Source organism: Limanda limanda, chromosome 18 (genome assembly GCF_963576545.1).
Source record: "Limanda limanda chromosome 18, fLimLim1.1, whole genome shotgun sequence".
NCBI classification, from domain to species: domain Eukaryota; kingdom Metazoa; phylum Chordata; class Actinopteri; order Pleuronectiformes; family Pleuronectidae; genus Limanda; species Limanda limanda.
Genome location: NC_083653.1, coordinates 15256145 through 15269346, shown reverse-complemented (window position 1 = coordinate 15269346; position 13202 = coordinate 15256145). Strand labels below are relative to the sequence as shown.

At 40.5% G+C, this 13202-nt stretch overlaps 1 protein-coding gene across 2 annotated transcripts; it reads right to left on the bottom strand.

Moving 5' to 3' along the window:
• LOC133024379 (solute carrier family 23 member 1-like) lies at positions 1-11739 on the bottom strand. Of its 2 annotated transcripts, none has more exons than XM_061091457.1 (13): positions 11691-11739; positions 10610-10697; positions 5163-5309; positions 4804-4961; positions 3774-3933; positions 2720-2901; positions 2376-2496; positions 2124-2280; positions 1785-2038; positions 1525-1689; positions 1327-1435; positions 1089-1184; positions 1-246 (listed from the first exon to the last, which is right to left on the bottom strand). In XM_061091457.1, exons 2-13 carry the CDS (start codon positions 10679-10681, stop codon positions 26-28), a joined length of 1842 nt encoding a protein of 613 aa, XP_060947440.1. In that variant the 5' UTR covers positions 10682-10697; positions 11691-11739; the 3' UTR covers positions 1-25. The 2 variants fall into 2 exon arrangements, with proteins under 2 accessions (XP_060947440.1, XP_060947441.1); XM_061091458.1 differs by lacking the exon at positions 11691-11739 and adding an exon at positions 10940-11235.
• Positions 11740-13202: the final 1463 nt, after the last annotated feature.

Sequence of the window (13202 nt, the reverse complement as noted above, 5' to 3'; positions counted from 1 at the left end):
ATATTTTATTAAACAATCTCAGACCTTATAGAGCAAATTCATCAGTGCCCTCTGTGCTGTGCGGAGTCACCTGGCCCTGTAACACATTGTTGCCCTTCCATGGGCAGAAAGGGATGTAACGAACCCAAGACCGGGATGCGAGGCAAGAGGTAATACCGAAGGGAAGGTCGTACACATCTTCACTTTCCAAGGTGTTGCCGGTGTCTTCAAGATGCACTTTGTCAAGGCCACGTTCACGTTTAGTCCCTAAATGGGATTTTGAAAAGATGTTACAGGAGTTCACCCTTTATTCTCCATAATAACATTGTAACAGGCTGTGATTTACATAATGATTTGATATCAGCATAAAATCAATACAACTGTAATAAATAATAGGCCCTGGGCGAGGTTTCACAAATATATTTTAAACTCAAAACACACCAGCCTCAAGAAGCAGATGGACGACAAAGAGCTAAGTTAGCAATTCAATTATTTAAGTGCTTAATCAATAGTTATAATGTTTCTTTTTTTATTTAAATAATACTTTAATGACAAAATACTGTAGATATGTATCAGCCCAGTTAGCCTTTGAACCCCTAGGCTACGACTGAGAGCCACGTTTCCATGGTAACAGTTGCTGACGAGTGGCATAAAATTCCAGCAAATAAGCAAAACATGGTTCTTATTTTGTGGTTTTCCAACAATGTTGTGTAGCGTGCAATGACGAGATATTTAAGAGGCAGCAGCACCTCTGACAGCACAGACTGACAGAAAAGCAAATCAAGAAGCTACTTAGCACTGCTGCAGGTGTACACTGCAAAAGAAACTGTAAGCTACAGGATGTTTTTTATGTATAAATTCTCCAAGAAAAAACTAATAAAAATGATTTAAGAATTCAATCCAAAAGGAATTTGTCAAAATAAAAATTCTAACCCTGCTTTAATGGTTTGACACATCAGACATGTTTTTTAGTTTGAAATAAGTCTTGATTTATCTAGAAATCATTGCAAATTACTCTTAAGATACTATAGGTGCACACACTGCTCATGAGCTGCTATCAATTGTTCAAGTGCAGTGAATGCTCTTTGATTCAGGAACAACATGCTTACCAGGAACTGTGTTATCGAGGAAGAAGCCAAGGAACCCTCCTACAAACATCTGTGTGGTTAACAATATAAGCAACACCTGGTCCAGCTCTTTCAAACCTGAGTCACGCAGCAATATCAAGACAGAAAGGTCAGTCATGTCATTATATCTTCAGACCAGTGTCTGTGCTAATTGACTGAAAAAAATAATATATTAAGTGAAAGCCGAAAAAAAACAATGAAAATTTCCAGTTGTTAATACCTGTGTTTATGTAACCCGGATTCTTCAGGATCCAGTTTGGAATGACGAGTGCAGTAAACATGGAAAACCCAAAAACAAAGATATTCCTGGAGGAATTCATGTCTGTGGACTTTAAAATGAAAGGGTCAGCAAAACAGTGCTATAGGCAAAAAATCTTCTCAGGAAGCACTGAAAAAAATACGCCATGCTGTTCTTTACCTGTAGATTTGAAATTCCGGCAGCAGCTATGACTCCAAACATGATCAGGAACATCCCTCCAATCACAGGGGTGGGGATAGTTATAAATGCCGCACCAATTTTACCCAGCATCCCCATCAAAATCATGAAAACTCCACTCAGGAGAATCACAGTGCGACTACCCACCTGTTGTCACACAGAAGAGCATTCGAAAAGCAACTCTCAAATTGGTAAGGGTGAAAAATGTGAACAATCAATATTGTTCTATGTTTTTTTATTACCTTGGTGATACCGAGGGCTGCCACGTTCTCGCTAAACGAGGTGGTGCCATTGCCTGTGCCAAAAGCTCCTGCCAACAAAGAGCCAAGCCCTTCAACCCCAATGCCCCGGTTGATTGCGTGCTTGGGCGGAGGCGGTGCCCCTGACAGCCTGGCACATGCATGGTAGTCGCCCACGGACTCCACCATGGAGCATATTATTCCAGCCATGATGCCAAGCACACCTGCCAGGCTCACAGTTGGCATCCCCCATTGACCTGAGTGATGAGTGAAACCGTTGATTATTGAACCAGTCTATAAAAAAACATCTCACAGCAGTCTTGTCTTTTCTTTTGAACTTACCAGGATAAGGTAACATGAACCAGGGAGCTTCATTGATCACATTTCCCTTCACATCAGTGCGGGCCAGGTGGCCGTATTGAGCTGGGTCGGATGGTAGGACATCATAGATGGTGAGGATGTAGCAGACAAGCCATGAGACCGCAAGGCCCAGCAGAATCTAATCAATATCTAATATTAGTGTGAGTGTCAGTATTTCAAGGTAGAGGCAGGAGTTATGTATCACAAGGAGTGATGAGTTTCCAAAGGACCTACAGGCATATTCTGGAAGATAAGGAATTTCGAACTGTGCAGTTTCTTAGTTTTGCTGTACGCAGGAACCGGGATCGGTATGGAACGGAGGTACTGGGAGAACAGGATGATCAGTGCTGAGGTCCTACATGTATGAGAAGAACTGTCATTTGCATGATGATGTGCAAATTTATAAAATTCTGAATTGTTTGGCGACAGATAAAAGCAAAATTTCCAATGTTGTCTTATAATTTCAGATTTTTAGAAAGAAGTCAGCTCTAACTCTATAACCAGATACTGCCTGTTCACACAGTAAAACATTTCCTTTCCAGCTGAGGCATTCACCGTGACTCTGGGTGCTCACGTACATGGCAGAGATGCCCCAGTGGCTGCCGGCCTTGGCTCCAGCCATGTCATACAGTGACAGGCCTATGAGAGAGACGATGGGGGCCATGGTTAATGGTCCAATGAAGCGCATGAGGAAACCGATGAGGCCAGAGAAACCGACCAGGATCTGGAGGAGGGAGGCCACCATGATGGAACCTTGCAACTGACAGGAGCATAATAATGGAGAATATAAGCATCAACACTCTTCCTTTAGTTGAGTTCGAGACAACAAACAAATAGAACAACAAAAACTAGAATGGCACAGAGTAGAGTGCATACCTCCGCCAAGGCCCAACAGTCTTAAAATCAATCAAGCAGCAAGAAATTTCACACAATCATAGATATTAGCCCCCCGAAATATCCTTCTTTCCTCGAGATACACAAATTATTGATGGGGAAAATTTGTGAAAATGTCTGGATCTGTGCCTTTCTTGCCCGATACCCCTTCTGTTCATAAAGCTGCAGAGAGACAAACAGAACAGAAAACATAACATCCTTGGCAGAGGTATTGGTTACATCCATAGACTGTAAATAAAGATGGATGACATGACAACTCCTCAAAAGTGAAGCCAAAGATTTTTGATCGCCACCTGCTGGCTGGCTGCAGTATAGGTTGTACATGGACGTTTATAGACATGGGCCGAAACTAAAAACTACAAATCAAATCCATTTTCTTTAATAGTTTCTGTTTGTGCAAGTGCTTATTTTTCTGGTAAGTTTGGTTTTAATTAGTCGAAGCTATGAATAAACGGAAACATCCCGGTTGAGAGCATGTTTTGTCCACAAGGTTCCATCCCTGATAACTTCTGCACAGACTGCTACACAAACGTGCAAGACAGCAACACTCGCATCTGGAAAATTTTGGCTTAATTTCTGGTTAGTGGGAGGAATTGGAGACATTTTGTACATCTTTATTTACAATCTGTGGTCACGTCCCAGAGCTGGAACCACATGAGTTGACTGAATTCATCATGAGCTCCACAGCAGTTTTCAATGGCTTATGTAAATCTGCAAAGATGAATGTTTAGAGCTCACTGTTCTTATGCGCGTCTGCCACACTTCTATGAAGACGGGCGAGGAGGTGTTGACCAGAGTGGCGTTCTGAGTCCATGCTGGACATTCCCATTCTGGCATTGAAAATATGGCCATAGCAGGTGCCACCAAGGCAAATGTCCCCCCCTGTAGGATGGGAAGCCTACGGAGTTTTGTGTCAGACAAATAAGTTAACAAGAGAAAGACAATTCAAAACAAAGCAGTTAAAGGACATTGAGCTAACTTGTACATGTTTTAATATGTGCAGCTTGCTAGCTCCCCTTTGCTTTGATTGAAACTGATTTTGTAATAAACCAAATTTGCATGTGCAACAATATAAACAGTACTGGAGGTGAGCCTTTGTTCTACATAGCAAGACGAGGTCTTCATGATCGCTGTTAGAATTACTTTGAGCTGAAATGCTAACGTCTGCATGCCAATATGCTCAAAATGACAAGGCTAACATGCTAATAGCAGATTTATTTATATATTATTACACTTATTTTACTAACAATTTTAGAAAAACATTAGCTTGTAAAAGCAAGAATTTTAAGAATTTTTTTGAATTTCAAGCTAACAGATTGCTGCGATGTAATAGCGTTAAGAATGGTGAACATGTTAGCAAACACTTTAGCAAGATCACTATTAATAGGTGTTTAGCAGATGAATTTAAGACTATTTATTCACTCTCAACTCAAATCTGTTCTGGTCTCTGTCTAGTCTAAAAAAAAAAATATCTGCGGCTTCAGGTGCTTGCATGAAAATCTTTACTGGCAATTCGCAAATAGATAGTGGGCAGGTTTTGAAATTCGCAAAAATGGTGCTGCTGGAAAACAGGCTGACAAGGCTGTGGATCTGTTACTGTAAAAAACATTATTATTTGAAAAATACTGATTCATGCAACTTTAAGATTGTTTCCATAATGTGAGTAAGTGAGAAATGGTCCTAATTTAGGTTCAAATTAAAGTTCATATCCATAATATTCAATATATTCTAACAGGATGGTGACTGGTTACATGAACGAGGTTCTGACCTGACACCGAATGTGACCTGCAGCAGGGTGCACAGGCCAGAGACAAAGAAAATTGTGTTGATGAGGCGACTCTGGGTCAGGCTGTCGTGCTGCAGACACAGGCCCTCGGAGAGAATGAGAGGGATGGCGATAATCCCACCAAATGCTGTCAGGTAATGCTGCAGAGGACAAAAATGACAGGGATGGACTAATGGTAGAGAGGACACCACTACTAACATCCATCACATTAAGAAGAGCGGTTTAAACTCCATTCAGTAGAGTATTCTTCAATAGAGTTGATACAAGGCATAGAGGGATTGCATATCTCTGTGTAAACTAAATCTGAATGTGCTGATTAACACTTGTTGGGTCACACACACCTGTATGGCCAGGAAAATACAGAGGTACCATGGGGGAACATCAGTCACGCAATACGTTGGTTTATTTCTGTCGTCATCTTCTGCGCAGCTCCTTCCATGTGTCTTCAGCGCCTTTTCTCTAGGTTGATCATTCACTTGTTCACCCATCTGTCGTGTCATTAAAAAACATGCACAACCAAAGACGAGTAAATAAATATCAAGGGCTCACCCAGAGCCATAGAACAATTATCAGTTATCCTGAGATAATGTTTTATGACTATATAGTCAATTTAAGTTCAACATGGCATTGTTAAAAACATGCTGACCATGAAGAGTGTCCATCATCTGTGAACATAAGAGACCAAAAATGGCTTTTAGTAAAAAGAGGCTGAAGACAGCAGTAGCTAAGATAGAGGACTATGGTCTGTGGTCTGTATGTTTTAAGCGCTTTAGTCTTGAAGACCACTCAAAGCGCTTAACAGTACAGGTTACTGCCATTCAGCCATTCACAAACACACATTTATCTAGTGCATCTATGGGCAGCACTTTTTCTCTTCAACTTCAACACCCAGATGGGGATGGGGACCGGCTGGATGTAACAAAAATATTAAGATAGAGAAGAAACTTTCTTTTCCAGAATGGAAGTGGAAAACTTGGGATAGTTTGAGAGAACTGGATCAAACACATGCCGCCAATTAGGTCAGACCTTAATAAAGGATGCACAAACCACGTATGATAATACTTACATTACTTACTGTATTACTTATCTTATCAAATGTTTACTTAATGACTATTATAAATTGTCATTAAGTAAACATTTGATATCACAAGTAATAGAGTAAGTAATGTACGTATTATCATACGTGGAGGAGCAACAGTTGGATACAATGGTTGTATTATATACATATACATATTATATACAGTGTATTTCTATTCTATTTAATGTTTTATTTTTTATTTTATTTTATTTTTCTACATTCACGTGTTCTCTTGTTTACATCATTCTGACTTTCTGCTGCTGCAATGGCGTGGGATCATTAAAGTTTATCTTATCATATATAAATGTGGATGAAAGTACAAGGTGATCGATTTTTGTTCCTATGTAGTTAATCTTATCTATAGTTGTTAATGTTTAAAAATAAGTGTTTGTATAATGTGGTTGAAAATCCACTAAAGCAAGAAAAGCAGAGAAATATAAACCATTACAAATCTATTCAGAACACGTGAGAAGCATTCGATCAGAAGCATAATTATTTACCACAATATGACAGCAAAAGGAAGTAAAGGTAAGTAAATGATTTCGCGCTCAGAAAAAGTCACGATACCTACATCAAAGGCGAGATTGTCAAGTCCACCGCTTTCCTTCCGTGGAGCCATTTCGATAACAGGATAAAATAAAAACCTGATGCTGGTCTTTTGAGACTGGTCTTCTACTAACCAGAGGTGGATTACTAGCTGAAGACAAAAAAAAAGCAGACTGGAGTGGGGAAAGCAGGACAAAGAGGTAATCTTCAGTCCTTGAAGTGTCTCCTTTTTACTGTGAGAGTTGTAAATGTGTGGTCAAGGTAGAATTGTAAAGTCAAGATAACAGCCAACGTTATTGCATTTCATGGTTTAAGAGGTAAATTCCAGACTGGGCGTTTGGCACATCCTGGTTTCACCATAGGTCACAAAAGGTTTTTAGTGTTCGCTGTAGTTACTGCTGTGGTTTTTCGTTTTGTATTTTGCAGCAATAGCAAATCTTTTCTTCAAGATATGCAAATTATAGTATAGAAATAATAGACTGTATATAAAGTTGGCTGACACAAAGACTCCCCTGCATCTTGATTGCACCCTGGTGGCTGGCTGCAGTATTGCCCATAAACCCTGTCTCCTCCATGTTAGTGGATGGGATATGGGCCAAAAGTAGCTCTTGTCAAACAATTTAAATTTTTTCTTTTTTGGGTAAGTTTGATTTTCATTTGTTATTTTGAGTCTGTGTACTGATAGTATTATGAATCGTAGTTAGAATGCTTACATAGCTAATGCAGCCGTGCTATCCAGATTACAGCATATTCACTTTCGGGCTGCTTACCTCATTAATTTACTCAAATTGTGCTGAAAGGGAAAAATTGGGAAGATAGTTACATAAAGAGATTAAGAGGGAGGAGAAGAATCCACAGATTCTGTGTGAAGCTGATAAATGTGGCAAGGGAGGCGCAGCAGAGTATCATGGGAAATATTTATGTAAAAAACACACTCATCAGCCTCAGTTAATAAACCAAATCCTAACACTAAACCAATAAATCCTAACACTGATTGAACAGCAGCACAATCTCAATCAACATCTCCTTCATCCTCTCTTTCCTCCTCACTAGTTTGACATGTTAACACAAGTAGAAACAGTATCGCAGGATGAAAAGGACTCAATCTGCCACAATCAAGAGAGCGACACATCGAAACAGGGCACGGAGGCACTTTGATATATTCTTTGTTTTTTTCCTTTCATACTAACATATACTGGTTTATTAGCAAAGTGCGTAGCGGTTTAGGGAATTCATTTATTTTCTAAAGGATGCTCTTTGCACAACACTAAACTTTATTGTCACTGGCACATCATTAACTCCCTGGGATGATTTATCAAAATATTGCAGCTTTGTCATTTCATGAATCATCAGCAGACAGGTTGATTTTTCATGGTTGGTTTTAGAGAGGCAACTCAGACAATTTGTGGGGGAGTTTATGCATGCAGAAGTCTCGCTCGTTAATCAGTCATCTTGTGTGTGTTTAGGGGGAGAAGCGTCTGTTGGGCCGTTGCTCTTGCTCACGCTCACTCTTCAGGGGAGAAAAAGGCCTGCCACAAGTCATGCAACAAACTTTGCCCTCGTTTTTTTTACTTTTTCACTGATTCCCCCTCAGGAAAATGTCCCACATCAACATCAGCACTGCACCAAATCAACACCCATTCCCCTGTGCTGTCTGAAATGTCATTGTTTCGAGGATATGACAGCTGCTATTGTCATTGCACAGTACAAGTACTTATACAACAAAATGCAGTTTAGCATCTAACCAGAAGTGCAAAAAAGGCAGTAAAAGTGCAGAGTAATGTGCATATTAAAGTAAAAATGTAAATAAATAGATCTGTACAGTAAGAAATATATATGGAATATTACAGTATTAACAGGAATTGTAAGATATAAGGACGATGAATACACTACGAGCAGGATAAAAATATAAATATGAATACACAGTAGTAATAATAGTTGTAATAATAATTAATAGTAGTACGACTAATATTATAGTTAATCTAGTGTAAGTAAATATTCTCTCTCCCTCATTCCTCTCCTCTCACCCCAACGAGTCGAGGCAGATGTCTTCCCTCCCTGAGTCCAGCACTACTCGATGTTTCTTTCAGTTCTCCACTATCACCATGTGCTAGCTCGTTGTAAGAACTGTCGGGTTTCTCAATAATATTGTAAGGTCACAACCTTTATCTGTCAAGTGCCTTTTATTATGAATGTTGTGATCAGATCCTGGTCTTTCACTTTGAGATCAGGACTCCCATTTTAGTAATGCTTTCACTCAAAAGTCTAAGCTCAAACTTACATATACCCGGCTGAGGCTTAAATTTGCTCTGCTTGCGCTCAAACTGTGTGCTTGCAATCAGATATGTTGTTGCTCGGACAGATTTCATGAACACATGAAAACCTCAGCTCTTTTTTGGGGGATTTTTCTCTGCCACAAGACTGTCAACATTTTCCAACCAATAGAATGCCAGGAGAAGTGTTGACGAATGGAATTGTTTCGTCCCCTTGTCCCTTCAACTGTCCGTATCTCAACAGATGGAAAATCTTTTTCCATTTTCCACATGAGGGCATTTACTCTATGAGCTGGCAACTCTCTCTGCTCCGTCAATGTTTCAATCAATATGTATTCATGGGTGCATATGAAATTGATGTCGTCGAGGGTCAGGGCCCTTGTCCCATGTACTGCATCTTTTCATACAATCTCTCCAAGATGTTAGGTCTGAGCAGGTTCTGTAGGAAAAGTAGTTACTTCGATGTTTTTGGATAGGACTGTGATGAGCTGGCGACCTGTCAAGAGTGAGCCTCTCACCCAATGTCCGCTGGGATTGGCTCCAGGTCCTCTTCCTTATCCTTAACAGGACAATTGGCATAATGGATGGATGAATCTATGGGTACAGCACCCATAGATTTGGTGCTTTATAAATAAAACTGAATTGAATCCAAAGTGATGCAGACGTGAACACAGGGGTTAAAAGCAGCAAGGAATATTCAGTTAGCATATGTCAATGCAAATAAAGCATTTGCTCCGGTGGCAACAAGCCACTGTCTCTCAGCAGCACCAGAGGGAATGAAAGAAAGAAGACAAAGACTCTTCTCTACATGAACGCTCTTTAGGGCAAAACCATAAACTGCCATCCCATTCCAACAATGAGTGATAGTGAGTGTGCGAGACATCCATGTCTTCCTCCTCATAGACCATCAGAGATTGACTCCGCCTGAGGAGGATCTGCACGACTCACTTCAATTGTGCATTCTTGCCCCCAACTCCCCCAGCTGAGTGAAATCAGATTAAAGACTGAGCGGCTCATGTCCAATAGAAAGTTCAGACCTTTTCAAAGCAAAATAAGTGCCAACACCAATCCATTCAGACGTGAGTCAGGGCGAGGAAAGACACGACTCCGTTCCCAAACTGCCATTGATCTCGACACCGGTGGGGGTGTCCTCGTAGAGAGGCAAGCTCGCCGCTATTGATTTAAACCTCCTCTGTAGATTTTCATTACAAAGTAAAAGTTGTAAAAGTTCTTTATGCTAATGTTTGTTCTTATTTATTTGAATGTCATTGCTTTCCCTTTTTTCGTTTCACAGTTTTGTATTCATCTCTTTGTATCTCAGTGAGGAGCACTTTGTGAAAGTGCCACTTAAATGAGTGACTCTACAGGCCTATTCTATTTAGCAATCTATTTGAATTGATAACATTTCCTCCCTTCTTAAATAAGAAAACGTGTGTGATGTGACCGATTGGAGTTGATCCGATGTATCCATAGTGGTATGGGTGTAGCCTTATTGATAACCTTTGAACCTTTGAGCCTAAGGGGGAAATCAAACAAATAATCAAATTGTGTCCTGCTCTTGTCTGAGTCCTGAGTCCATATCACTTGAGGTTTACTCCCCCCATGTGAAGAATGCTTAACATCAGTGTCAGTTAAATAAAAGAGAGGAAGGTCACAGCAGGACAGATGATCCAAGGCAGCATCAATCATCTTTAATATATACTCAATATAAGAGTTCATTAAGATATTCTCAACACTTTATGTATGGTTTCCTATAGGGAGCACCGAATAAATCCATAATTTATTGATCACTTGCAGCCCAAGATAAAATAAAGTTGTTCTTGCAGGTGTTTGACATACACTCGGTGTGCAAGCAGAGGGTCAAGCAAACCGAGAGCACTGAAATGATTACCTGCGAACTGCACCTGTCCAGCAGACAGCATCTTGGGAGCTGCTCCTGGGCGGCCATTAGTGGGGGGAACATCGATGACTTGAAACGCCTGTGGAAAGCAAGGATTTAAGGGGTCGCCTTGAAAATACAGTCTCAGACAGTCACTGAATGTGAATTCAGAAACCAGCCATAGGAAAGTATTGTGGGCTGCACCTTGATCGCCCCTCCCTCCTCTGTAGGTTAGTGTGAGTGAATAATGTTGGATGAATGAACACTTTTTGGTCTGGCATTCTTGATGTGTGTGTGTGTGTGGTTTTTTTTTGGCAGGTCTGAGCAGGGGTGTGTTTATACCTCTGCAGGTTCCTGGGACACCTGCAGGTGATTTCCACCAATCCCCTGATGCATGTTTATGAACCCTGGTCTTCCTTCGCCATGTTTTACAGTTTGACTACGCGGTGGTATCGAGTCTTGGCTCCTGTTTATTCATCTCAGATCATCATCTGTCTGTGGATTTGTGCGGATTAGGAAACTGAAGACTTTTTCTCTCCCGTGAGCTCTTGCACCGAAGTCATATTGACAGACAGCAACAAAAAATACTTGCTGAAACTTCTAAGAATGGAAGTAAACCAATGATGGAAGGACATGAATTTGTTACACCCCTAGAAAAGAGGAAAAGACAGAAATGAAGCGGACACAATGTTTGTTGGCTTCAGGTCCAAAGTGTAATGCATTAACAAATTTCTGAATTTTACAGCAAATCTCAAACACATCAGGAAAATCGGAACATGAAATATACAAAATAGAAAAATACATAAGTGGCATCTCTGAATAAACAACATAATACACACATTGAGAACAGTAACACCTCCACTATACAACACAGACAGCGACACGGGAGCTGCCTGCACATCTGGACCCTGTGCCGTCTGTGTGTGCCCATCCAGCAAGCATGGCGCATCGGGCCAGCTCCCTCATGTTCAAACTTTCTAAACCTACCTAGCAAAACCCCCTGTAAACAAGTATCCCACCAGCAGCCCTCTCCCCTGAACCTATAACACACAGCACAAGCGTGCAGCCCCCACATTACAACACCTGTCCTTACCTAGAAAAGTGGAAAAGACAAAAATGAAGTGGACGTGATGTTTGTTGGCTTCGAGTCCAAAGTGTAATGAACAAGCCGCCCCCTCTACTGTCCAAACCCGGGACCCCAGTGTGATAACAAGACCAAAGCTGCAGACTGCAGACGTCACCGATAATTCAATCCCTGCAAACAACACTAGAAAAGGACACATCCACCACAAATGGTCCTTTAAATATCTCTTACAGAAAACTAGAGAGCCCTAATAGCCATATTCCACCAAGGCAGTTCCAAGGCTGGTTCAGAGTTGGAAGCCTAATCTGGAACCAGTTATTTATATTTCGGCCTAACAACTGGTTCCAAAAGAAAGAAATGCGTACATCAGAGGCTAGGGGCGGGATTATCGTGGCCATCGAGCCCAACCAAAACTTGGTTTCTTACAAGGTTCACAAGTTGAACCAGCTCTGAACTGTCATCAGCTCAGCACTAGCCCTTGGTTTACTTTGGTGGAAAAGGGGAATCTTCACTACGGCCCAACGGTGACCTTATCAGACCACATTTAAATTCACCAGTTGTGGAGATTTCTTTGATCTGCACTGAAATGCACAACCTCAGAAATATTCGGCCCTACACATGCCTTTTTCTTCATGAGGAATGAGGATCTATGAATTATTTAAAAAAAAACGCATATATAACGATGCTAAAGGTTTTTCCTCGATCTTCCCCCTGATCTGGATCCTTGGCCAAATAAATGGGTTCTTCCCTGAGAGGTTTTGTCCTAATCCTGTTAACTAAGAGACAGACAAACAGACGAAAAAATAGCCTCATTGTTGAAAGTAACAAAGTGCTCTGTCTGAGTCTCCGCCCTAAGTGTTGTGGTTTTGTGAAGATTTATTTAGATGCAAATATGTAAATCATCAGAACAAACAGCTCACACAGATCATTCAATACAGCTCAGTAGAAAATGATTAAAGTCTCAGAATTCACTTTTCTGCTCGGACTGTTTGTGTGATCGGGCTTGTCTGAAGCACATTTAAATCAATGTCCATGATGAAAAACCCAGGAGAGGAAATCATATGCAGCAGAATGCCGATAAAAATGTTATTCACTGCAGAGGTTCAACACAAAAGCTTTGTGAGCATCCTCTCAGATGTGCGGCAGCAACAACAGCAGTGTTTTAGGCAAGAGAAGAGCTTTGTGTCCAAACATCATTACAATGAAAATCGAAATATCTATTTATTATTACTTTAATGGATATGGGAACATTTTTTCTTCTAGATTAAACTTAAATTACAGAGCTTTGTTGATAAATAATGACAATAGATGCATTGCAGTACTTAACGATCATCTATAAGAACATCAGAAGTTTCTGTTTTTCGAGTTTTTGTCTGATTTCACTGGTGTGAGGTGGGTGGGGCTCAGCTGGGGGGGTCAATGTAATCATATAAAGTAAAACACACTATACTAAATCTAATAGCATATGAACAGTTTAAACTTGTATGTCTTCATTGAAAACACACATTAAATGTAATTATA

Coding starts and splice junctions, on each gene's coding strand:
- LOC133024379 (XM_061091457.1), bottom strand. CDS start 10,681: ATGTTCCCCCCACTAATGGCCGCCCAGGAGCAGCTCCCAAGATGCTGT. Junction 4,962..5,162: donor GTATTTTCCTGGCCATACAG/GTGTGTGTGACC, acceptor TGTCCTCTGCAG/CATTACCTGACAGCATTTGG. Junction 1,185..1,326: donor TCCGGGTTACATAAACACAG/GTATTAACAACT, acceptor TGCGTGACTCAG/GTTTGAAAGAGCTGGACCAG.